The sequence below is a fragment of the Hemibagrus wyckioides genome, linkage group LG07 (genome assembly GCF_019097595.1).
Source record: "Hemibagrus wyckioides isolate EC202008001 linkage group LG07, SWU_Hwy_1.0, whole genome shotgun sequence".
NCBI lineage: Eukaryota > Metazoa > Chordata > Actinopteri > Siluriformes > Bagridae > Hemibagrus > Hemibagrus wyckioides.
Window position 1 is genome coordinate 14,882,082 of NC_080716.1, and position 23,999 is coordinate 14,906,080.

General features: G+C 38.4%; 3 protein-coding genes across 6 annotated transcripts; 2 read left to right on the plus strand and 1 right to left on the minus strand.

The window, feature by feature from the left end:
- Positions 1-44: 44 nt before the first annotated feature.
- phf23b (PHD finger protein 23b) lies at positions 45-7,932 on the plus strand. Of its 3 annotated transcripts, XM_058395057.1 has the most exons (5): positions 45-546; positions 1,846-1,877; positions 1,981-2,073; positions 3,750-4,353; positions 6,428-7,932. In XM_058395057.1, the coding sequence occupies exons 1-5, from the start codon at positions 519-521 to the stop codon at positions 6,619-6,621; spliced, it is 951 nt and encodes a 316-aa protein (XP_058251040.1). In that variant the 5' UTR covers positions 45-518; the 3' UTR covers positions 6,622-7,932. The 3 variants fall into 3 exon arrangements, with proteins under 3 accessions (XP_058251040.1, XP_058251041.1, XP_058251039.1); XM_058395058.1 differs by lacking the exons at positions 45-546; positions 6,428-7,932 and adding an exon at positions 5,237-6,418 and having other exon boundaries at positions 1,154-1,877; XM_058395056.1 differs by lacking the exon at positions 45-546 and having other exon boundaries at positions 1,170-1,877.
- Positions 7,933-14,734: 6,802 nt separating this feature from the next.
- Positions 14,735-20,005, plus strand: LOC131356686 (uncharacterized). 2 transcript variants are annotated; one of them, XM_058395861.1, is made up of 3 exons: positions 14,735-14,878; positions 17,953-18,096; positions 19,038-20,005. In XM_058395861.1, the coding sequence occupies exons 1-3, from the start codon at positions 14,794-14,796 to the stop codon at positions 19,712-19,714; spliced, it is 906 nt and encodes a 301-aa protein (XP_058251844.1). In that variant the 5' UTR covers positions 14,735-14,793; the 3' UTR covers positions 19,715-20,005. The 2 variants fall into 2 exon arrangements, with proteins under 2 accessions (XP_058251844.1, XP_058251845.1); XM_058395862.1 differs by lacking the exon at positions 14,735-14,878 and adding an exon at positions 15,882-17,606.
- A 721-nt stretch (positions 20,006-20,726) lies between these two features.
- On the minus strand, positions 20,727-23,737 carry LOC131356685 (uncharacterized). Its single transcript, XM_058395860.1, has 2 exons — positions 23,599-23,737; positions 20,727-22,058 (listed from the first exon to the last, which is right to left on the minus strand). The coding sequence occupies exons 1-2, from the start codon at positions 23,712-23,714 to the stop codon at positions 21,089-21,091; spliced, it is 1,086 nt and encodes a 361-aa protein (XP_058251843.1). The 5' UTR covers positions 23,715-23,737; the 3' UTR covers positions 20,727-21,088.
- Positions 23,738-23,999: the final 262 nt, after the last annotated feature.

The following is a 23,999-nucleotide window of genomic DNA, read 5'->3' on the forward strand; positions in this document are numbered from 1 at the left end:
GGGGCTTTTCTCTCCAGCTCAGTACTATCTGCTCCGGTGACATCGACCGCTTGAGGGAGGCGCGGCGAGGCATATACGCATACGGAGTTTCCAGAAGTTTTCCACTTTTGATTAAAAAGTAAAAAATAATAGTTACTGACCGAATCACTCGGACAGATCGGTGATTGAGGAAGAGAGAGATCTCCCACACACACACCGCCGCGGGGCTGCAGGATGCTCGCGCACTCGGAGCGTCGGGCTTCACTTTATTTATGCGACGCCGTGGGACGAAGAAATGATCTGCCTAGTTAATTCTCTAGCTGATTTAATTTACATTGGACTCGTTTGGAAATCGCGACATTTCTAAAAAGAACTTTTTTTGTTCACGCAATACAAGAAAAGGGGGAAATCGGTTGTTTTTGTGGTGCGCGTGAAGAAAAGTGTGTTAGCGTTTAGCAGGCTAGCTACAAGCCGGTGGAATAAAACGTTTGCTCAAGAGTGCCATCGAAGTTGAGCGGAACCTCATCGCTGAGGTGACAATGCTCGAAATAATGTCTGAACACCAAGGTAAGAACAACTTGGGGTCGCTTTTTCAAAGAAACTCTTTAACTTTAGCTACAGCCAGGATTGCTAGATTTTTTTTTGTGATCATTGCGTTAGCCGGTTATTATTAGCCACGTAGTGTTTGTGCATGCTAACTAAACGGAAGGGAAGACTATAAGTTAGACACATTTGGGTTTCTTTCTGCTCAGTATTGCAGAGTTATGCGTTTATTGTGGGTTTTTTGTAATCTGTGTTTGTATTTGTATCCACTAATGTCGTGATCATTGGTAAATATAGCGAGCTGACAACATTGCTCAGTATGTGACGTCGACTGGATATATAGTGATTTCGATTAGACTTTAAACGACCAAAGCTATATAAAAGTGAACGGAGGTGAATGAATCAAAGTTGTCTAGGATTGTATTAATTAAAACCCGTGTGCTCGGTGACTTATCTATTAAGACGCACTGTTGTTAATGTATAGCTTAGCCTGAGCTGAAACAGCTATAGCAGATCCACTCTCTGCGGCTGCTGAGAGGGATTCCTCCTCCTCCTCCTCCTCCTCCTCCTCTTCACTGGATCCACTTTAATTAAAGATCTGCTGCTGTTTCGTTCATTTTTTGTTAGTTTTTTTGCGTAAAATTGACTCGGTTTGTTCCGCGGTATATATTTGTGGTGGTGTTTTTTTTCGTTTACTAATTATAGCTCCTGAACTTGTTACGCCTCTTAGCAAGCAGAGCAGCTAGCTAGCTGGCTAGCTCGCTAGCGTTTATTTTCAAGCTAGCTGCGCTGGTTTAGATAAGTTACACAGATGGACTTGGTGATTTTTTTTTGACGCTGGGCTCAAAATAAAGTAGATATCCGTGAAGATGGAGAGTTTTAATCGGCGTTTGATCGAGCAGTTGTCGACTGTTTTTAGTGTAGCCGCACTGCTAACGCTGCCGAGGCTCTTCAGAAAATAAAGCGTAGGCTCTTGCCATGTGTTATCCCGCTAGACTCCTCTGTTTTTCTGCGAGTCGACGATTAGACTAAAGGGGATTGTACGTCAGGTGAAATTGTCCTGAAATTGATCTGAACTAAGGCTCGAGTGGACATTAAAATAATAATGTCCTTTTCTGTGCGGTTTTGTGGGTGTTAGCATGAGCTGTTTGAAGCTGCTTGCTAACGCTACAGCCACACGCCTAACCAGATTAATGTCGCTTAAAAACAAACAATACGAATATTTCACGGAAACTAAATGTGACTAAATCTCAATTCAAAGAATTTTCCCCTCCTCTTAACCCATGTTTGCTCTCTTTCTATCTTTTTTTTTTCCTCTTACAGATTCATTACTGAAACGCAAAACGGAGTCTCTGGTAAGCCGCACAATCTAGAAACCCCTTTTTAACCCTTTAGTATCTCGCTGGAGTTATCAGTAGTGTGATTGCGTTTCTAACGTGTGTCTAATGTCATTTTCAGCCACCAGAGAGACGAAAGAGGACAGTGGAAGACTTCAACAAGTTCTGTAGTTTTGTCTTGGCGTATGCTGGTTATATCCCATCTCCAAAGGAGGTTTGTTTCTCTGAAACTTTATCAGGAGAGATTTGCTTGTGTGTAAAAATGTGTTTTCTGAACCTGGGTTTTGCCCGGGTTCAGACCTGGCTATGTGAGATGTCACGAATTATGTTAAGTTTGTAATATTACTTCCTATTTTGAGCAAGTCGTGGCCTGTAAATGAAATCTGATGTCGTCTGAGCATAGTAAGCAAGCAAAAATGTATGCAAATGGGAACACAGAGCACCTTCTCTTGTTTCAGGTATATACAGATACACTATATTGCCAACAGTTTTGGGACACCCCTCCAAATCATTAAATTCAGGTGTTGGGCTTTGCCTCTTACTTCCAGTGAAAGGGACTCTTAATGCTTTAGCATACCAAAACATTTTGGACAATTTCATGCTTCCAGCTTTGTGGGAACAGTTTGGGGATGTCCCCTTCTGCTCTAAATTATCCCAAAGGTGTACTATCAGCTTGAGCTCAGAACTTTCAGAACTCTCATCCATGTCTTTATGGACCTTGCTTTGTGCACTGGTGTACAGTCATGTTGGAACAGGAAGGGGTCATCCCCAAACTGTTCCCACGAAGTTGGGAGCATGAAATTGTCCAAAATATCTTGGTATACTGAAGCATTAAGAGTTCCTTTCACTGGAACTAAGCAGCCAAGTGAAACACCTGAATTCAGTGATTTGAAGGGGTGTCCCAAAACTTTTGGCAATATAGTGTACATGTAATCCAAACTGTTAAGTATATTTTGGAAAGATTTCAGGTGTAACAGAAACAGTGTAAAAATGAACAATTAGTCTGTGGTTGAGAAGGATTTACAACAAACCTACTATGACAACACAAAAAAACCCCAGTAATGATTGTGTACACTGTCTGAGATGCAACATCCTTAAAAAAAGAGAGAGAAATAAACCCATATGCTAATGCTGCACACGCACAGCGACTTATTCAGTTAAATTCAATTCAAAAAACTTTATTTGTCCCCGAGTGTTATATTGTGGAAAAATGTGATTGGAGATCATTCATCTTCAGTGAGAGCTGGCGACAGGGGTGTTGGTGACCTTTGGTGCCTAGAAGTGGGTGTGCCTAGTGACGCAACAAAGTTGAGAAAAGTTTAACTTTATGCAAATATGGAGCGTATTTGTGCAGCGACTACGAATGGGAGTGAAGACGGTAGAGGCAGATGATTTGATGCATATACACACTGCTGCAATCTATATACACAAACACCGAATCTCCCTTCAGAATATTTCTTTTTAGCCGCAAGAAAACTGATTTGTTGTCTATAGTTGTATTACTTGCTTATAAATGTTACTATGACAACCTGTAGTAGGAATACACCTACTGGCAGCATCATAGTGCAGCAACTGGCAACCTGCAGTAATAAAATCGTTATACGTGTGGCCGGTTCATGTTCACCCTCTTTCTCTGAAAATGACACTGATATTCTTTTCTTTGGGAGAAAAATATCACAGAAGGAATGTGGCTGCTTCTAATAGTTCAAACTTGTGTCCTCTAGAGTGAAATTAGAATAAGATACAAATAGTAAACGGTGTGTATTTCTAAATGTAGTGTTGTCTTATAGGCATCTATATTAATGTTTTATACTTAATACACTGTATTGAACCCACTGACAGGTAGGCTTTCAGCTGTGTAGCACTCACTGTCTTGGGTTGCCTTTGTAGGAAAGACCATGGTCTCCAGCCTCCTCCAGTTCACCACACAGCTCTGGCACCTCAGGAGAAGGAGGCATGGGAGGTGGTGCCAGCTCGAATATGTCTGCAAGCTGGGGAGATGGCAACTCGGACCTACACACCATTCACACTTTCGTGCAGAAAGCTCGCGCCAACAAAAGTGTCAAGACCATGCAGCGCCTGCCTTCTGACAGCACCCTACTGGACAAAATGAGGTTAAAAGACTCTCTCTACAAGGGCCAAGCAAGCAGCAAAGCGGAGCGCAAGAAGGACAAAAAGCTGAAGCGCCTCTCTCTTGGCTCAGGTGCCGGAGACAGCAGCAGTAGCAGCGGGGAAAAGCGTGCCAGAATCAAGCGCAGCAAAAACTCCAAGCAGCCCAAAAGCCTTAAAAAGCTTAAGAGCTCGGCACTCAGCGAGACAGACTCTGAGACTGGACTCGGCCATGGAGAGGAGCACGCAGGTCAGCCAAGAGGGCTTCAGTCTCCGAGACCCAGCCTGGTGAAGTCTGAGCGTGATGAAGCAAGCAGAGATGCTGAAATGAGCTCCAGTGAAGGGGAAACGTGGATAGCAGATGAGGATATCATGGTGGAGTCAGGTGAGTGGTTTTATTATATAACCTTGGAAATGGCGAAATCGGACAGCTTTCACATAGTTAACCTGATCACAGTGGAATGATTATTATATATGGTGCAGGTAGTATAAAAGTTTACAAACAAAGTTTAGGAGGCTTGACTAATGAACTTGTAGATATTTTTAGAGCTGGTCATAAATCATTTGTTAATGTTGTTTGCAGTTGCACCACATAAAAAGGAAATAATAGCTTCTTTACTCGATGTAATACACCATATATGTTCACAATGCAAGCTGTTTGGGCTTGACCCAGACATCTCTAGGAAGATTAAAGTGATCATGTACCCACATGCAATATTTTAAAATGAAATAACTCGGTTCTGTTGCTTGGAATACAACAAAATAAGTTATTTAGACTACAGCTTCTCTGACCATGAAGAAGCAGTTTACTGAAAAGGAACGGAGGCAGTAAATCATTACACGTCTCCATGAGAGCACTTGTGTTAATCACTGTGGTCTGTCTTTATCCTACAAGCTTAGTCTGTTGATAAGCTGCATGACTGCCCTTTTTTTTCTTAAAACTTTTTTCCTTGTCATTGTTACACAACCAGACAAATAGAGCTCATTCAACATCTTAATCGTATGTATTTAAGAAGTTTTTGCTTACAGTATGTCTTGTTATTGGTTTTCTGAAAACCCAGAGATGTACATAAAATTAGTGTGACGAAATAATACTGGTTTGGCTTGCATTGCACTATGGGTATTAAAATATTAATACATTATTGCCACCTACTGGACATGTTTGGAACTGCAGGATGAAACTGAGCCTGTTTAACAGATCCTCCTTTGGAAACATCAACAAACATTTGAATCCAGTATAATACCTTTTTTTTTTTTTTTTTGTTTAGGACTTTTTGGTGTTTTTTGACCAGCCCTGGATACATATCATTGTCCTGATTTAAAAGAAGACACTGTGAAGAGTTCCTGAAACATTTAATCCTGTTTAATATTTGTTTTCTTTTGCACTGGACTTTCTAGACACTTCAGGTTTTTAGCGAACCGTAGGTCCGCATAAAAGCCAGGTTTCATTTGGCTAAATTTAATCTGGCACTAAAATCCTGTCGGCCTGGAACCAAACGCTGCTGACCTCTGTAGTTTTGGGACTGTTCTCAACAATTTTCATGGTCACATGAAAATTTAAAACGTATTTAAACATTGCTGAAAGTCAAAGAACACAAAGCCATCCAAAAAGATAGTGTGTGCAAACAAGTGAACAGATACAACATGCAAGACTTCACATGGGTGGGAGAGAGGAGTTTTGCACTGAATGTAGAATGAGTACTGAGAGTAAACAGAGCGACATGGAATAAGAGAAAACAAATTGACTTTAACTGTGAAGCTGTGGTGTGAAGGAGAAAAATCATTGATTTAAGAGATATCGTCCAAGCCAGAAGTAAAAGAACAGTTAACTAGTAGAAATGTTAGTTTCCATGAGTACCCTGACTGTGGAAATTTTGCTCTGGTAGTCATTGAAACGTCTCTGTATGCATCTTCTCGAGTGTTGCTTTGATCTTTTTCCCCCTGTGATCAATAGTATTGTTCACTTCACACTTACTCTGACGTCGTGTGGTCTGTCATAGCTAAGCTCAACAGACCTTGCTAGGCTAGCTGACTTTGACACATTCTATTAGTTCTTCACTTACGGTGGTTTGTTTTGCTGACACTCGCACTTAGCTTCTTGTATTGAGGTCAGAGCAGCAATTTGCACACAAGCGCCGCATATAGAATCGGTTTCTACTCATGAACTACTGACACGTAGCTAAGCGAGAAAAATATGACTAATGAGGAGGAATATGTTGCAATTTAAAGAATCTTTTCTGTACAACTCTAAGTGTTTGATTTTATAATCAGCTGAATTGTATTAAATATCTTAGAAATATATCTGTATTTGCTATGAAATAGTCATTGAAGCTGGTATATCAATAAATCTTAATCATAGTCCTCTTGTTTCACTGTCGCTCACATAGAGAGTCTTAGAGTGTACTGACTTTACGGCTGGACTGTCTATATCTCTAATGTTTGGTCTTTCCACTCTGCAGGAGATGACTCGTGGGATCTGATCACTTGCTACTGCGGGAAACCTTTTGCAGGACGTCCCATGATCGAGTGCAACCAGTGCAGCATATGGGTGCATCTGTCCTGCGCCAAAATCAAGAAGTCCAATGTCCCGGACATATTCTACTGTCACAAATGCAGGGAAGCGAGGCGATCAGGCCATAAAAAAGACAGTTAGAGAAGACGCCTAAATCCATGGAAGCGCAACGTTTCCGTCCTCCACTTTTTCTATCAAGTATGAGACGATAACACTGTTTCTGAACTGGGATGTTCTTTCGAGGCCCATGGGTTTTTTTTTTTGCGCATCAGTTCTTCATATGTTTGACAATCATATACAAGGTTAATATCAAAATGGGAATTTCTTCATGTTTATAGACAAACTTGTAAACAAGGCTCTTGCTCTCTTCTGCCAGTCCGGTCCAAATCATCAGACAGTGTTTTTAGTGCTGGCTTTATAGAAAAGATAAAAGATGGCGACGTATTCCGATGTAAAAACCTTTTTACAACAGAGATCCTTAGCAGCCGAGGTTCGTCTCTTTACATGAAGAAGTGGTCTGTGTGTATAGGTTGTTCTTTCTGTTGCTTATCATTTTCACAGACATCCATATCGTGATACTCAAATTGTGATTTTTTTTTTGTGATACTCCATATTAACAGATAGTCTTTATTAAATGATTAGCTCTTTTTTAATCTCAGTGCATGTCAGCACCATGGCAGATCTGTCATTAACCTAGCACTTAGCTATCAACTATCAACTCGAGGTCATTCTGTGTGGGGAACATGAGATGTTGGACTTGAAATGGGAACTTTTCAGATTGGAACATTTTTCCGTTGGTTGCACTGCTGGCTGTCTTCTTACCGAGTGTAGGCAGTTTCAGATCGTGCGTTAATTATTTTCCTTGGTTTACTTTCGAAGGACATTTTCAGAGACGAATGAATGATGTTTAAGAGCTTCGCAACTGCCACCCGAGTGTCGAGTCTCACTCAACACCCCTAATAGTTGTAATTATTATTTGTTCTGTTATTATTATTATTATTTTTTTTTTTTTCTTTTTTCTTTTTTAAAAAAAGAGTTTAATTTGGGTTTTAATCTCTTGTCGAGGATCTGGTTAAGATCACACACCCAGAGAGTTATTCGTCGTGGAGCTGCTCGCTGATTTGCTGTTTGAAAGTAGTTTGGAGACCAGATCTTCACGTGTACAGAAAAGAGTTTATGCTGCAAGTGTTGTGGCATGTTTTGTTTATAATTTTTTTTGGTTGTTTTTGTTTTGTTTCTTTTTTTTCTTTTTTTTTTTGTGAGGGGTTTTGAAATTCCCAAAACACAAGACCCTCTTCTCTCCTATTTTACTCTGTAAATATCATATCCTTTCAGAACTGTACATAATATGGAAACAAAGAGAAAAGCCAAGCAAATGTTATATTTTTGGCATCTGATGTTCTCTTTAACTGTACCTGCAGAAATAAAGCCTTTTCTTTATTGGGTATCCTATCCAAAGCTTCACTATATTTATTTTACTTTTTACTTTGCTGTTTTATTTTTACATTTATTTATTTTTATTTATTTATTTTTTAACTTCTGTCAATGAATGAATAATGGCTCAATGTATCCGAATATTTTTGTTAGATTTTTATTGAGCATAGGCACACACGTACAGTGTCTGTCAGTTTGCATACCACTACAGGGTGACATTAAATAGCAATAAATAGATTTTTAGAAAATAATAATAAAAAAAAAAACCACACATGTTAAATACAAATTTCTAAATACATGTTAAGCCTAATCCTAGATTGCGGAGTGTTCTTATTATTAGTAATCTGTTATTTACAAGACTAGGCTTAATCTGTCCCTTTACATCCAGTCTGTATGCTACATGAATCCTATGGTGGTGGTGGTGGTGGTGGTAGTAGTAGTGTTGGATTAGTCCCGTTGCTCCTCTGGTTCATCCTGAAGGGAAGGGGGAAAAAATTGTTCTCAAGATGCGTCTGGACAAGCAGCATCTGTTCAAATCTAAATACAATGGCTATTTTTTTTTCCAGATAATGGTAAAAGCATATTGAGGTGTTTAAGTCAGAATGCTTACCTTTCTGCTCTTTCTGCTTGGTAAGTATAAGCTACCAATGCGGTCCAAGGGAACGGTCACTCTCAGCCTACAGGAAGGAAAGTGAAATAAATGTGAAACGGGCTCTGGGTTCATTCATCTGTTGACTTTGAAAACTAAGGGCCCTTTCTGACCCAACACAAAGCAAAATGCATTAACGTTTCTATTTTCAGGAACTTGAGTGTATTAGCACAATGCCTATTGTTTTTGCACGGCTTTCCTCACCTCTTGTCTTTGTTCCTGTGATGTTGTGTGTTGGTGTGAGGTGTTGAAATGCGTTCCACAGGGACAGAGAAGGCGGTGGACGATCGAGCTGGGTTAGGCTCCCAGTCACGGGTCATTTCCCCGCCGTTATCGGGAATGAGTTCTACCAGATCCGAGAGCTCTGACAGGTGAGAAGAGAGATCTCGACCTGACCTGTGGCTGCTCTACAGAGGACAGAGAGAGAAGAAAAACAAAAAGCTTTTTAATATTAATAACCTGATCATCATAACTGTACATTAATGGTGAATGCAAAGCCCTATGATTGGACTGAAAATGAGGAGATAAATGATTGATCCTTGTCCTTTTCAATTATATAAAGGCAAGTCTTTTTATATAATAACTAAAGTGTAAAGGCATGTGGAAATTGATGTTTTGCAGCACTTACTTGGGTCAGCTGTAGCCTGTCTGGCAGAAGGAATGAATACACCTCGTCCATTAAAAAACACAGAGCCAAGATGGGCAGAAAACACCTGTGTGACAACATCTGCAACAAATATAATGAAATACAAATCACATTAACTATACACTGTGCAAAATATAATAAATTATCTGTTTTGTTTTTTTAATCATTTCTTTTTCAGTTACGAAGTACAAAATTGTCTAGCATGACCAATTGCATGTCTAAAAACATGGTCATTTTTCATGCACGTATTGCATGTAAACCCTTTTAAGTGTCAAATACAAGGATAAAAGTTTCTGAAATTGCAATGTATTTGAAGCAAATTTCCTGCCTTACCTTCTCAGCTTATTCAGGAACTGGTGCGCAGAAGGAAGGCTTCAGTTTGGTCTCAGTGATGCTGTCCTCTGTTGGTCTGCAGTGAGCATTGAGTATTTGTAGACATGAAGATGGGGTGGGTTTATATGTTCCAAGGATGGTGGGATGATTATGGCCAGGGTGTGTGTGTGTATGAGGTGAATTCACCCACCCACCAGTTCAAGCAGAACAAGCACAAATGAGAATGTGCGAGTAAACAACGACCTTGAGGACAGCAATTTGGTTCAAGAACAATTTAATAGGGCCACAGTGCCATGATCCTGAAGATCACGGCTGTATAAACACTACGACCGAAGGTCAACGCCAGCAATCAATTATTCACAAACTTCATACAACTGAGCAAAAAGTGATAGTTTAGTTTAAAGTCTGCAAATAATAAGAAGCACATCATTTTCTGCTAAATGTAGACCTGCAGCCTAAACATGAACATTCAGAGATTGTAGAAGGAATAGTTGCTCAACAAACATGACTTTATAAACTCTTTGCATGCAGACTGAAACTTTTTAGTTCAGACAACAGACTGAAATTCAGAGAGTAATGTTACAAAACACTGATTTCGTTCTTGCAGACATTTCTGTGCAGATTAAGATATAGAATTGAGGAAATAATTAAATGGTGATACAGTTAAGCCTTAATCTTCTGCCAAGATGGCCAGTTTTTTTGGTTAAAATATCCTGGACTTTATCAGAAGAATTTGTGCCCTAAACAACTTGCACAAAAAACCTGATGCAACACTGATCCAAATCCATGTTTTACAATGCATATCACTGTTTATTTTCTGTGCATGAAGTCAATTTTGTCTCCTCTGACAAATATTCCATATATAGCTCCAATCATGCGTGTTGAAGTTCCGTTCAGGTTTTTTTTGGGTTGCTTTAAGGAAGTGCAACCCTTCCTAAACAGCTTTTTGTTATGAATGTGGCGCCTAATAGTTTATTTTGAAACTTTAAAACACTAAAAATCAGCTAATTTCTTTGAATCTTTTTTTTTCTTTTTTCTTTTTTTGGCACTTCCTTTACCGCCTTCCTCACTGAACAAGAGGTCAGGATGCTCATGGGTCCAAGCCCTGGCAAAAACTTTCAAATATTTTTATTTATGGCCAATTTAACTATTTGTTATATTCTTTATCTGTTTCGCAAACTGCTTCTGCACTTTGCTTTTCCTCATAGTGATGGAAAGCATAGATAATTTTACATGTGCAATTTTATGTGCAAACCATATTAATACCACTGGGAAAACAAATGGTAAATTGGCTTCAGCTAAATTTTATTTTTCCAGACTAACATTTTTTTTTTTTTTTTTGCATTAAAACAGAAAAAAGAAAATAGTTTTTTTTCAAATTACCCAATTGAAAATGATTTATTAATTATTAAGTGTTGTCGAAAATAAAAATTTCAATAGTAGTCAATAGTTTTGCCACTTTTTTGAGGAGAAATAAACTGTTATTTTTAATTTCATATAATTTTATGTATTATTTTTAAGGTATAGGTGATGAATCATTATAATCATCTTTAATTATATTTAATATTTTTTTCCTTGTTCGCTTCAGGGGTGTCAATAATTCTGGAATGTAAAACTGCATTATCTGTACAATTATTACATTTAATGCATTTTCAGATTCTGTTTTAAACAATTGCAGCTGCACAGAAAAGATTCAGTCAAGATTGTTGTGTGAATTAATTTCAAAGACGCTTCCAACATGCCCCATATATCTGTTTATGGGGACATATTACTACCTTAAACTAAAGGTTCAGCACACCTTATGAAAGCGCACTGGGATGTGCAGCTGGATGACTCTGTGTGTGGTCAGCCCACAGCATCTGATAATGTTGTCTTGCCAATTTCATTGCTGGATTCAATCCTTATCATCCACAAGGGATTGTAGTACTGCCAGGCATACACACACAGACAGAAAAGAGAGAGGTCGAGAACCCTGTAGACCTCTGTTGATGGCCTACCAGCGGTTCCACACGTTTTCTCTCTTCCTCTTTTCCCTCCCTGTCCTAATTAATGCTATTTCTGGCCTGTGGGACCACCAAACACTGAGAGGTCGTTGACAGATAAAGGACGGTGTAAATAAACTCGGTGTACTACAAATGCCCACCGAGCCCGCCCAGAGGTCTGTCAACACAATCTGAGCTCAGATACATGGCGCCGAGTACTCTAATTGGTACCATGATCATCTCTGCCGTCGCCCACCTCCGGGTCTCTGCCCTATAAGTACCCCTCAACGATCAGCAGAGCCAAATATAGAACAGTAGTTGCCTGTAAAGCATGTCTAGCCGGGACCGCATCTCCTATAGATCATATTTCACTACTGAGTCCACAAGGACTGATAATGTAGACGATTTTACAAATGCTTGGTTTATAGAGGTAATACTTGAATTGTGTGTCATTTGGATCTTTGCAATGTATTGAAGAATAAACATCAACATCCTGTATATCTATACATTTGTTTGTTTTGTTGGAGTAGTGAATTTGTCCAGCAAGTTTGTGTGATTTTGTGTAATTCAGCATCTACAAAATGAACAACTAAGGCATGTATGCTTTTATGCAGCGCTATAATCAAATCATAATCTTAAATATATAATAAAATAATTATAGAGACTTTAATAAGATACTAATAAACCATGAGATGACTAAATGACTCCTATTACTATTACTGGTACTGTTAAGGAACATTATTGTTGCATATTGTCTACTGTGAGACATACACTGACAGATATTACAATGACATTAATGATATTTTGCAGAGAAATGTGTGTGCATAGGATACCTTCAAATCCAATAAAACATTGATCCATTTTCCATTCCTTTTTTTCACTTCCCATTCAGATCATCTGCCATTTCTGTCCCTTTTCCATTTTCCAGCTAATCTTAAGTCATTTTTTTTTTCTGCTGGGTCGGCATCAGAAGGATATCTGTCATTTTTGCTAGGTTAAATATTTTCATTATTAGCTAGAAGCTCTGTACTATGTGGCTTAGTTAAGAAATAATTTCTGAAATTATGTTTATAGTTATGTTTTTGTGTTTATTTTATATTTAGGTAGAAGTCATGACCGTGTATTTTCTTACCTTTACCAATGCTCCAAAATTAAAATCATGAAGAATTTGTGAAAAAGGACCAATCATGTCTGAATAGTGTGTATTTGAGTGTTTGAGTTTGTGTGTGTGTGTACGTATGCTCATGTACATCACGACTACAAAGAAAAACATGAGGCCATTGTCCCAAATGATTTTGAAATGAATTTATGAATATATATATGAATATACAAGATTTATATATATATATATATATATATATATATATATATATATATACATATATATATATATATATATATATATATATATATATATATATATATATATATATATATATATATGTCACATGCAGAGAGTAATCAGTACTTGTCAGATATTCCTGCAGCTTCTTTATTGTTTCTGTTGGTCTAGCAGCTTTCCTGGTAAGTTTTTCTATAGTCCTTACATTAATTTTGGAAAAATGTTTCCTTTTTCCCTAAGAAGGATAATGATTGTTTTTTACTTCTCTGTTATACTTTATACTTTTACATAGTGTGTGGAGAAACATCTGACATGAATGACACTGGTTTCATTTGACAAAAGCTTGCCGATTTAACAGGGGTGTGTACACCACTGTATATTAGAAGTCAGTTATTATCATTTCACTTCATTATATATTATTATTATTTCATTTCATTTATTCATTCATTCATTCATTCCTTTATTCCTTTTTCCTTTATTTATTTTTTACCATTTTGGTAAGTACACATTTTTCAAACAAATTGCTTTTATTTAACTCTTACTAGGTAAATAAGTAAGTACAACACATTTGTTCTCATATATATAAGTATAAAGACAGTATGGTGGCTGAAAGACTGTTTCTTATTAAACATGCTGACATTTTATTTTATTTTCTCTGATCTGTTAAAACGTAGACTCATTAGACTCACCTTACTTACATATACAGTATTTACCCCTACTTTTTAATTTATTTATTCCTACATTTAAATCTATGTCTTCAAAATATAGCTAACAGGGTTGATGTTGTATGGTTGTTACAAATGGTTACCACAATAAAATTAGGATAATATTAGAAATACTATACTTGTATTTTACAATCTTCTAAGAAATGCATTATTTCCCCTGATATCAAGTAAATATTTAAATTTTCTTTAATCGCTAAATCACTGATTTTTCTTACATTTGCTCTGTGTGTGCTTACATTTGAATCTGGAATTCACCATGATTAATACATCAATAAGGAATTAGTCATATGCTTTATCTGTGATTAAATGAATGGTTGGCACAGAAAAGGTTTTTCCCCACTTCTCCCTTGGTGGGATTTTTTTAAAATAATGTTTATGATGAGTTTTGATCTGATCCTGGTATATTGCTTGAGTAATGTGTAATTTATTATCATGCCTAGGCATTTGTATGTGCGTATATGGGTCCTGAGAGTGTCTGCAGGTTTGTGTGTGTAGTAGCCCGTACTGACCTCTGCTGTCAAATTCTAATTCAAATTTTATTTGTCATCTACACAATCATACACAGTAGGAGATATAGTGAAATGTTTTTTGTTTTTTTCAACTGTCCTATGACGGAAATAAAAATGTAAAAACTACAATATAAAATGTATGAAAATACACTAGAAGAAAGAAGAATCTTTCTTCTAGTGTAGAAAATCAAGTGTAAAAATATAATAATATAATATAATATATAATAAAAAAAAATAGACTATCATTATACAGTATATACAAATAAAAATAGAATAAAAATTAAACAATAGAATAGAATAACAACAGACTTATTCTAGCCATGAGGACATGTTTTTGATGGTGACTAACTTCTTTCATTAAGAGCAATATACCAGGGATGTGGTAGCTTAGTGGTTAAGGTGTTGGACTACTGGTCAGAAGAGTGAGTTCACATTCCGGGTCTGGGCCCCTGAGCAAGGCCCTTAACCCTCATTGCTCAGTTGTAGAAGTAGAAATACTCGCTTTGAATAAGCGCGTCTGCCAAACGCCAGAAACATACATGTAAATACCACAGCCTGAAGATGGCGCGCTTTTCCACAGACTGCATCTGACAAATTCATTAAAAAGCTGCAATCCATGGTGCTCGGAAGTCGGAAAACCCCGAGCTTCCACACGGAAAAGTGGAACTGAACGGCCACTGAACTCGAAATTCCATGTCGGGAGCATCATCCACCTTCCCCGAATTCTCTGACATAAACAAACCTGACGTCAGAACAAAATGGCGGCGCACGGCCAACGGTAATTAAATTACTTTTTGCATTAATTTCTGCTTGATAAAACTTTTATACTCTTTAACTCGTATATATAAAGGTTTTAGATGCTTTGTAAATTTAGATTTGTAAAATAATTCTGTTGCTTACAGCCCAGATTTACTAACACGTGAGGACACTATACATCATTTCTAGAGATCAAGAGGCCGTGCATGTTCTGGGTGACCATGTCGTTCCGAGCCAGAGATCTATAGCGCTTTTAGATCTGGACTCGGGGGGAAAACAGGTGGATTTAGCACAGGGTTGTCCTATCATACACTATTGCCAAAAGTTTTGGGACACCCCTTCAAATCATTGAATTCAGGTGTTGTTTTTCAGGCGTTGTGCTTGGCCCCTTATTTCCAGTGAAAGGAACTCTTAATGCTTCAGCATACCAAGACATTTTGGACAATTTCACTTTGTGGGAACAGTTTGGGGATGACCCCTTCCTGTATCAACATGACTGAACACCAGTGCACAAAGCAAGGTCCATAAAGACATGGATGAGGGAGTTTGGTGTGGAGGAACTTCACAGAGTCCTGACCTTAACCTGATAGAACACCTTTGGGATGAATTAGAGTGGAGACTGTGAGCCAGACCAGCATCAGTGCCTGACCTCACAAATGTGCTTCTAAAGGAATGGTCAGAAATTCCCATATACACACCCCTAAACCTTGTGGAAACCTTCCCAGAAGAGTTGAAGTTGTTATAGCTGCAAATGGCAGGCCAACTCCATATTACATTCATGTGCACGTGAAGGCAGACATCCCAGTTTTGGCTTGGCTCACAGTCTCCATCTAACTCATCCCAAAGGTGTTCTATCAGGTTGAGGTCAGGACTCTGTGCAGGCCAGTCAAGTTCCTTCACACCAAACTCTCTCATCCATGTCTTTATGGACCTTGCTTTGTGCACTGGTGTACAGTCATGTTGGAACAGGAAGGGGTCATCCCCAAACTGTTCCCACAAAGTTGGAAGCATGAAATTGTCCAAAATGTCTTGGCATGTTGAAGCATTAAGAGTTCTTTTCACTGGAACTAAGGGGTCTAGCTCTATCCCTTAAAACCAACCCCTGAATTCAATTATTTGGAGGGATGTCCCAAAACTTTTGGTAATATAGTATATCAGAGGGTTGGTGTAGGTGCAGGCTTTCGTTTCAATCCATCAGGAGCCACACCAGATTCCACATGTTTAATCGGTTGACCTTTGCTTTCCATAGGCTCAGGTGTGGCTCATGTATGGTTGAAATGATATAGAACCCTTTCTGGATATGACTGGATATCCCTATATGATAAAAATGCAAATATTTTGATATCCAATATCTGTTTAAATCAGACAGACTGAAAATAGACTGTTGTTTGAGAGCTGGGTTTAATTCGTCTATCTGATATGTGCCTGTAATTACTCTGGATACTGGCTGTACTTTATTTTACCATGATTACTGACAGCACCTTTAAATATTACTTTTTTTGGCAAATTAAACACTTTTTTTGTTCAATTCTCTTTCTGGTTTATTTTTTCCCCAGTCAACATACAATCTGAAATCAAAATGAACTTCACAGTGCAGTAACAGACATTTTGTTTGCAGTGGGTTAAGCAATGTTGGCCTGTACGTTTAGTATATATTAAGTTGTATGTGCTAGTGAGACTGGGAAATGGAGCCAAACTATACCAACCTGCTTACCAGAATACGGTAAAATCATCTCAGGAAAGGCTGTTAATCAGCTGATTAGTTGAGTCAGGTGTGTTGGGAGCAGAGACGGCACCAATGTCTACAGGACCAGGGTTGGGAAGCTGTTCACTCTGTAAACTGGACAATAATTTTGACAATAATTTCATGCCTTTTAAAAGTTTCTCTGAAGGTGATGGGGAGTGTGCATTCTATTTAGAGATCATTTTGCGATATTACTTCAGTTATTTTATTTAGGCTTTTGACTGATTACTATATCAATTTAGAAATATTATATATTAAAAAATATTTTTCATGTTCATAAATCCTGGGAAACAATTTATTTAACAGACAATTTTACGCTTACTATATAGTGAGTACATTACTATAAAATAATTAGGCTCTTGGGCTAACTAGTCACAGAGACACTGTCAATCTAGTTAATATTAAGCTAATTACTGGGCCTACATTATTTAAACCAATAAGGTTGCTACAAGATTAGCTGATATGTGAGGGCTATATAACTAGGCCTAATCAGTTCACTTTAAATGAGCATATTGCTGATAATATCCCATTCATTTTTTTTTTTGCATTAAACGGTTAAATTGTTGGATGTATATATTTAATACTTATACAAATACGAATATGTGAAAGCTTATATTCTATAGATATCAATTTATAATTTCATTTCACTGTATTAAAAAATAAATATCCCTAAAAGTTTATCCCATATAATTACATTAAGATGATGTATTTACTAATGGGGAGTATAAATCATACACCCAATTAATTGTTCTTGCGCTGTCTCTATACCGATTACCGAACTCCGAGTTAATAGGTGCGTTTTGTTTTGTTTTTTATCTGGAATTACGATCCATAAATTGTACGATTTCGTTTTTTTTAATGAAATAAGATGCGTGGTACAAATCAAGATTTCACGTATTGAGTTTAAAAAATTTGTGCGCATGCGCGGAGCAACTCCTGTTAGGGCGCAAATCGATTAACTGCACGGAGGTCGAAAATGACGTATTTCCGAGCTCCTACTTCCGAGGTAAGTCGAACGCATCAAAGTAGTCCTTTTCTACTTTCTACTTTTCTGTGAGATTATAGCAGTATTTGCTTTCGATTCCTTAATACACACACAAACACAGACACACACAGAGAGAGAGTTAAAACTAGAACACTGACCATATGCCACGCGCGGTTAAGACTTGGACATGCATCAGCGTTATCATCACTCATATCACTAACGTTAACTGGCTAGCTTGTTGCTAACGCTACTCGCTACTATTGTTCGCTGTTGTTGGTGTAGTGCAGTTCAGAAATGTTGCATGCAGTTCACTGTAGCTGCTGTGGACGCTGACTATCATTATGTGCGTGTGTTTAAACCCCTTTAGTCCTGGCAGACAGTGGAATGAGTCTGTTCGTGGACACACAGAGGAACATACCTCTCACTGACCAGCTGTACCAGGCAGCGCGCGAAGCCACTGCGTGCTACATGGACGAAACCATGACTGAGGGAGTAACTGTGTATGTTGCTGGTGAGTTTTTAATTTCTTGCAGAATACATGCATAAATACACTCCCCTCCACTGTGGCCAATGCATTAAATACATGTGCAAAATTCACAACTACTGAAACACCTCGAGAGTGTCCTGACTCACTGTTCAACACACCTGAAAAAACTGTGTTAGTTTTCTTCATATAAGAGCACAGGGGGGTCTCACAGCATTAGTTTATATAAATAGTGTGTGTGTATATACACACACTGTATATAGTTTTGTCCACAAATAGTGTTGAAAAACTTTCATTCATGCAAACTAAAATATACACTGACCAGGCATAACATTATGACCACCTGCCTAATATTGGTGTTGGTCCCCCTTTTGCTGCCAAAACAGCCCTGACCCGTCATGCATTGTGTATTGTGACACATTTCTATCAGAACCAGCATTAACATCTTCAGCAATTTGAGCAACAGTTGTCATCTGTTGAATCGGATCAGACGGGCCAGCCTTCGATCCCCATGTGCATCAGTGAGCCTTGGCCGTCCATGACACTGTCACCGGTTCACCACTGTTCCTTCCTTGGACCACTTTTGATAGATACTGACCACTGCAGACCGGGAACACCCCACAAGAGCTGCAGTTTTGGAGATGCTCTGATCCAGTCGTCTAGCCGTCACAATTTGGTCCTTGTCAAACTCGCTCAAATCCTTGCGCTTGTCCATTTGTCCAGCTACTAACACATCAACTTTGAGGACAAAATGTTCACTTGCTGCCTAATATATCCCACCCACTAACAGGTGCCATGATGAGATCATCAGTGTTATTTATTCACTTCATCTGTCACTGCTCATAATGTTATGCCTCATCAGTGTATACTGTATACCAATATACAAATATATACTGTCAGTATAAAATGTGTCTGAGAAAATAATATTGTGCTGATTGCTGATGTATATCTCTGTTCTGCTCTTAAAGAAAACAATCTGGAAACAGAAACAGCTCTCTCAGCTGAACCCTTCCCACCAAATGAGTCTTTTAATAAAGAGCAAACACGCTTCCTGATCGATTTGGTCCGCAGCCAGCTGGAGGCTGATGGCAGAGGTCTCCCGAGAACTTTAAAGGAGCTGAATTACCGACTGAAGTCTGCCAAAGGCCAGAAGAAAAACTTGTGGTTGGATATGGCCAGTAAACTCTCCAAACAGTTTATGGAGACCTTTGACCCAAGTAAGGTGGCTAGAAAATGGTACACGCTTGAGGATGGATACAAGAAAGTCCTAGAACATAATAGTATAAGTAGTCCAACAAAAACTCGGTTCCAGTTTTTCACAGAGATGGAAGAGCTGTTGGATGGCCATCATGACATTGATATGTCTGCTGTTGGCACGGTGCAAGGTGTAGTGGGGCGCAGACGAAAGACATTGGGTATTGACTGTCAAAGAGACTCACCTGCAGCAAGACAAACACCTGCAGCTTCACCAACACAACCTCTGCGCAAGCGGAGACGGCAAGAAGAGGACTATTCAACTCTTCTGGACTTTTTAAGGGAATCTGAGGCGGCTAGTCAGCGGCGCCATGAGGAAATGCTGGCTCAAATGAAATCTGCTCAGAAAGGGTTTGAGGAGCTAATGTGCAAATTCTTGGAGAAAATGTGACCACCTCTATGTGCACATACAACACATGCATTGATATTCTGCTGTTACCTTTTCCCCCCCAACGTTTACTACTACTTGTGTTTTCTTGTCCTTGTTTCCTAGCATAGCCTTAGATTTACATTGTTAAAGCTACTCAATTTTTTATGCTCATTTCATATTAAAATCATTTCCTGTTGTTACCAAAAAGACTGTAGGAATCAGGTTTGCTTTTATGAAATGTTAACCTGTTTTATGGTCAGGTTAAATTACTGACCCAATTCCGAGAACCAGTAAACATGTTTAAGTTTACAATGTATAGTGTGTTGTGTTCTCTAGCAGTTATGCAGTGACCTCATGTTATTGTTTTTAATTCACCCATCTACAGCAGCTGTACAAATGGGTATTCCATAAAGCTGGTTAATTAAACTCATAAAGACATTATGGAAAAACTAATAATACTACAAATGATGATAAACTGGTTCTGTAGTAAAAATGAATAATGCTTAATACAAAGTTGAGCTCAGGTAAAAGGTACGTATAGTAGACCATGACCAAATCACCTACCTGAGGTAACTGGATTAATCTCAAGCCAGATTTTTATCTAAAAATATCTGATGGTATTTATATCATTTTAGAGACTTTTTTTTTTATTCCTGTGTTAAGCCACTGTTAAATTAGTTTTAGACAAGATTGATTTTAAATGTGTGTTTTTTTTTTTTGTTGAATTATCTTGTCAGATTTGTAAAATTAATTGTAGAATATTATTTGGGCCACTATCTTAATGAGTATTCAATTTTACTCAGCCTTGTGTGTGAACATACAAGTAGAACATATTGGATTTGAAGATTTTTTCATCCCTTTTACTGAAATGTGAGTATTCTGGTGCCATAAATAAGTTACACTGCAAATAAATAATGTTCAAATCCTGTCATTAAGGATAAATCTGAAGGACTAAGCTAGTGAAATGCTGTATCTAAGATCACTAACAGTTATTCATGACAAAAGGGTACACCATTGCTCTGTATAAAAAATAGAAGAAGCATTTTTACTTTATTAAAAACAGCACTTTGTTTCATTACACACCCACTTGCACTATATACACATACAATATGGTGGAACAATTGTTCCTGAGAACTAAAAACACAAGGACTGGCCAACAGAATTCATCCAGCTAAAGCTTTAAACCCAACTGGACAATGGGAGCAGAATTGACTGAAAGTATATGTTGTCATAGTAACTCAGGTAGGTTTTTTCAGGTTGGTGTACTGAAGTTACACCTATGGTTCAAACTTCACTGAAGCAAGGGAAATTAATGAATCTAACATGTTACTCCATAGACAACACATTTACATAAGTATACTTTTAATTGTATTGTCCATAAACTGTAAACCCAGCCTAAACATTCTCATCTGCCTGTCTTGGACAGCCTTGTGGGTGCTCCTCACATGCTTCATTGTCACCTATACACATGTTGTGGAGGAAACAGGCTGCCATTATAATCATCACCACGTTTTCAAGGCGGGTGTTTTGCAGGTCTCTCACTCGCCTCCATTTACACTTCATTTTTGCAAACGCTTGGTCTATAACTACCCTCCCTGAGCTGATTTTGGAGTTTTGGAGCTGGTCTTCTTCACTCAGGGCCCCATTATCAGTCTTCGGAGTGATGATAAATGGGTCAGCATGCCCGGTGTAGGCGCTGTCTCCAAGCAAATTGTATTCACCCATTTTTTCCTGCCAGGTTGTATAAAAGTCGGAGGCCCTCAACATTCTGGCATCATCAACTCTGCCTGGTGGGCCAACAAATATGTCAATAAATCGTCCTTTCTCGTCAACAATCCCCTGAAGGAGGACAGAATAATATGACTGTCTGTTCATGTAGTCTCCCCCTCTTATGTTTGGTCGATTTATCTTGATATGGCACCCATCGATCACACCAATGATTCCGCTAAGGCCACAGAGCTTCTGGAATGCAGCCGAGGTGTTTTTTTTTCTCCCAGGGTTTGGCCAGGAGATGAAGGATGGCCCTAGAGTGGAAAAAATAGCAAGCACTTCCAAAACAGACTTATGTGCCGTTGATTCCGAGACATCAAATTTGTCCGAGATGTCTCTGAATCCGTTCTGGTTTGCCATGTACCACAGAAACATTAAGACCTTCATCCTTACAGGTACTGTTGGCTGACCTCTGGCTTTTTGTCGTTTCAGTCCATGCTGCTGCAGAACCATCAGGAGAAAATCAAACTGTCTTTTGGTGACTCTGAAAGGATGAAAAAAAGTGTCGTCATCCATGTTCGGCATGACTTCCCATTTGGGCCCAGTCTTCAGGGTCACTCTTTGTGGTGAGCGGAGTATAGCAGCTGTCGCTATCCTAAGAGGGGAGAAAAAAAATCAAGATCAATATTCTCTGGTGATCAAATATTGCTAAAACGACCATTATTTTTTTTAATTGCAAACAATTCTACATTTTATAAAAAAATATGTACATTTAAGGTCCATACTGTGTGCACCAGACCTTCTGAATGCTTCAATGTTTTACACAGTCAGCCATCATCATTGAATATTATATTACTTATACATAAGGGAATTAAACAAATAAGTACTGTTATATAAATAAGACGACAAACACATTTACTTGTGTGAAGTGAGCAAAAACGGAGATTCTACAAACAATATTTTAAGACTGAAGGTTCACAGAGTGTGTAGTTTTAAACACCTGCTGTATTATTTTAAAGCTGCTAAACAAATAAGGGCTTCAAATGAAAGTAAAAGTGAATAAAACCATACATCTAAACTCTGTCGTTTACATTTACATTCATCACACTGAAGTGTACTTGCAAAAAAAAAAAGAAAAAAAGTGTGCAGTCAGTAAAATATACAGAATACAGTGAGCTTTCAATAGCAGTCTGTTGCAGAGTTAATGGTTGTTAAGACACAATAGTCTGTTCATGGAGAGAAACATTTCTAACCTGGAGCCTTGTTTCGATTACATGTATACATACACTGCATTGTCAAAAGTTTTGGGACACCCCTCCAAATGATTGGATTCAGGGGTAGGGGTTGGGCTTGGCCCTGGCCCCTGCCCCTTAGTTCCAGTGAAAGGAACTCTTAATGCTTCAGCATACCAAGACATTTTGGACAATTTCATGCTCCCAACTTTGTGGGAACAGTTTAGGGATGACCCCTTCCTGTTCCAACATGACTGCACACCAGTGCACCAAGCAAGGTCCATAAAGACATGGATGAGCAAGTTTGGTGTGGAACTTCACAGAGTCCTGACCTGATAGAACACCTTTGGGATGAATTAGAGCAGAGACTGTGAGCCAGGCCTTCTCATCCAACATCAGTGCCTGACCTCACAAATGCGCTTCTAGAGGAATGGTCAAAATTTCCCATAAACACACTCCTAAACCTTGTGGAAAGCCTTCACAGAAGAGTTGAAGCTGTTATAGCTGCAAATGGAAGGCCAACTCCATATTACATTCATGTGCACGTAAAGCAAGACGTCACAATTTTGTAATGGCTCAATCTCTGCACTAATTCATCCAAAAGGTTGAGGTCAGGACTCTGTGAAATTCCTCCACACCAACCTCACTCATCCATGTCTTTATGGACCTTGCATTGTGCACTGGTGTGCAGTCATGTTGGAACAGGAAGGGGTCATCCCCAAACTGTTCCCACAAAGTTGGAAGCATGAAATTGTCCAAAATGTCTTGGTATGCTGAAGCATTAAGAGTTCCTTTCACTGGAACTAAGGGGTCTAGCCCTACCCCTACCCCTGAATTCAATAATTTGAAGGGGTGTCCCAAAACTTTTGGCAATATAGTGTACGTAGTATTGTTAACAGTACTCTAGTGCTTTATCGCTGCGAAACAAACAGAAGCATAACAAATAAAAGACAAAAACAGTACCTTGTGCGCTTTTTTTGTTCTTCCAACTCTTCATTGATGTGGAGCATGTACCTGTTCATGAGCTTTCTGTGCTCAGAGAGAGCTAACAAGAGACAAGCTTTCGTGGAAGCGTCCATGTTTCTTTCCTACTACAAACATTCGGAAATGACGTCATTCCGTGTTTCGACTTCTTACTTCCGCGTTAATGCGAACGTACAACAGTAAAATTCAGACACTGAACATTTATTTTTCCACTGCCCTTTTTCTATTTCATTTTGGGTTGACTTAAAAATAGATATACCAAAAAAAAATGAAACAAAGCCCTTAATTTGTATTTTTTAATGCATTGATTTAAATGTGTTTTTTTTTTGTTTGTTTGTCTGTTTTTTGTTGTTTTGTTCCCTTGTGTGTGTTTTGTGTTT

What these genes read in the sequence shown, in the direction of transcription:
- phf23b (XM_058395056.1), top strand. Translation starts at nt 1,806, where the DNA reads ATGTTTGCTCTCTTTCTATCTTTTTTTTTTCCTCTTACAGATTCATTA. An exon ending in AACGCAAAACGGAGTCTCTG is followed by an intron (nt 1,878 to 1,980) that starts GTAAGCCGCACA and finishes TGTCATTTTCAG; the next exon opens with CCACCAGAGAGACGAAAGAG. An exon ending in ATATCCCATCTCCAAAGGAG is followed by an intron (nt 2,074 to 3,749) that starts GTTTGTTTCTCT and finishes TTGCCTTTGTAG; the next exon opens with GAAAGACCATGGTCTCCAGC.
- LOC131356686 (XM_058395861.1), top strand. Translation starts at nt 14,794, where the DNA reads ATGTCGGGAGCATCATCCACCTTCCCCGAATTCTCTGACATAAACAAA. An exon ending in ATGGCGGCGCACGGCCAACG is followed by an intron (nt 14,879 to 17,952) that starts GTAATTAAATTA and finishes AAACCCCTTTAG; the next exon opens with TCCTGGCAGACAGTGGAATG. An exon ending in AGTAACTGTGTATGTTGCTG is followed by an intron (nt 18,097 to 19,037) that starts GTGAGTTTTTAA and finishes CTGCTCTTAAAG; the next exon opens with AAAACAATCTGGAAACAGAA.
- LOC131356685 (XM_058395860.1), bottom strand. Translation starts at nt 23,714, where the DNA reads ATGGACGCTTCCACGAAAGCTTGTCTCTTGTTAGCTCTCTCTGAGCAC. An exon ending in GAACAAAAAAAGCGCACAAG is followed by an intron (nt 22,059 to 23,598) that starts GTACTGTTTTTG and finishes CTCCCCTCTTAG; the next exon opens with GATAGCGACAGCTGCTATAC.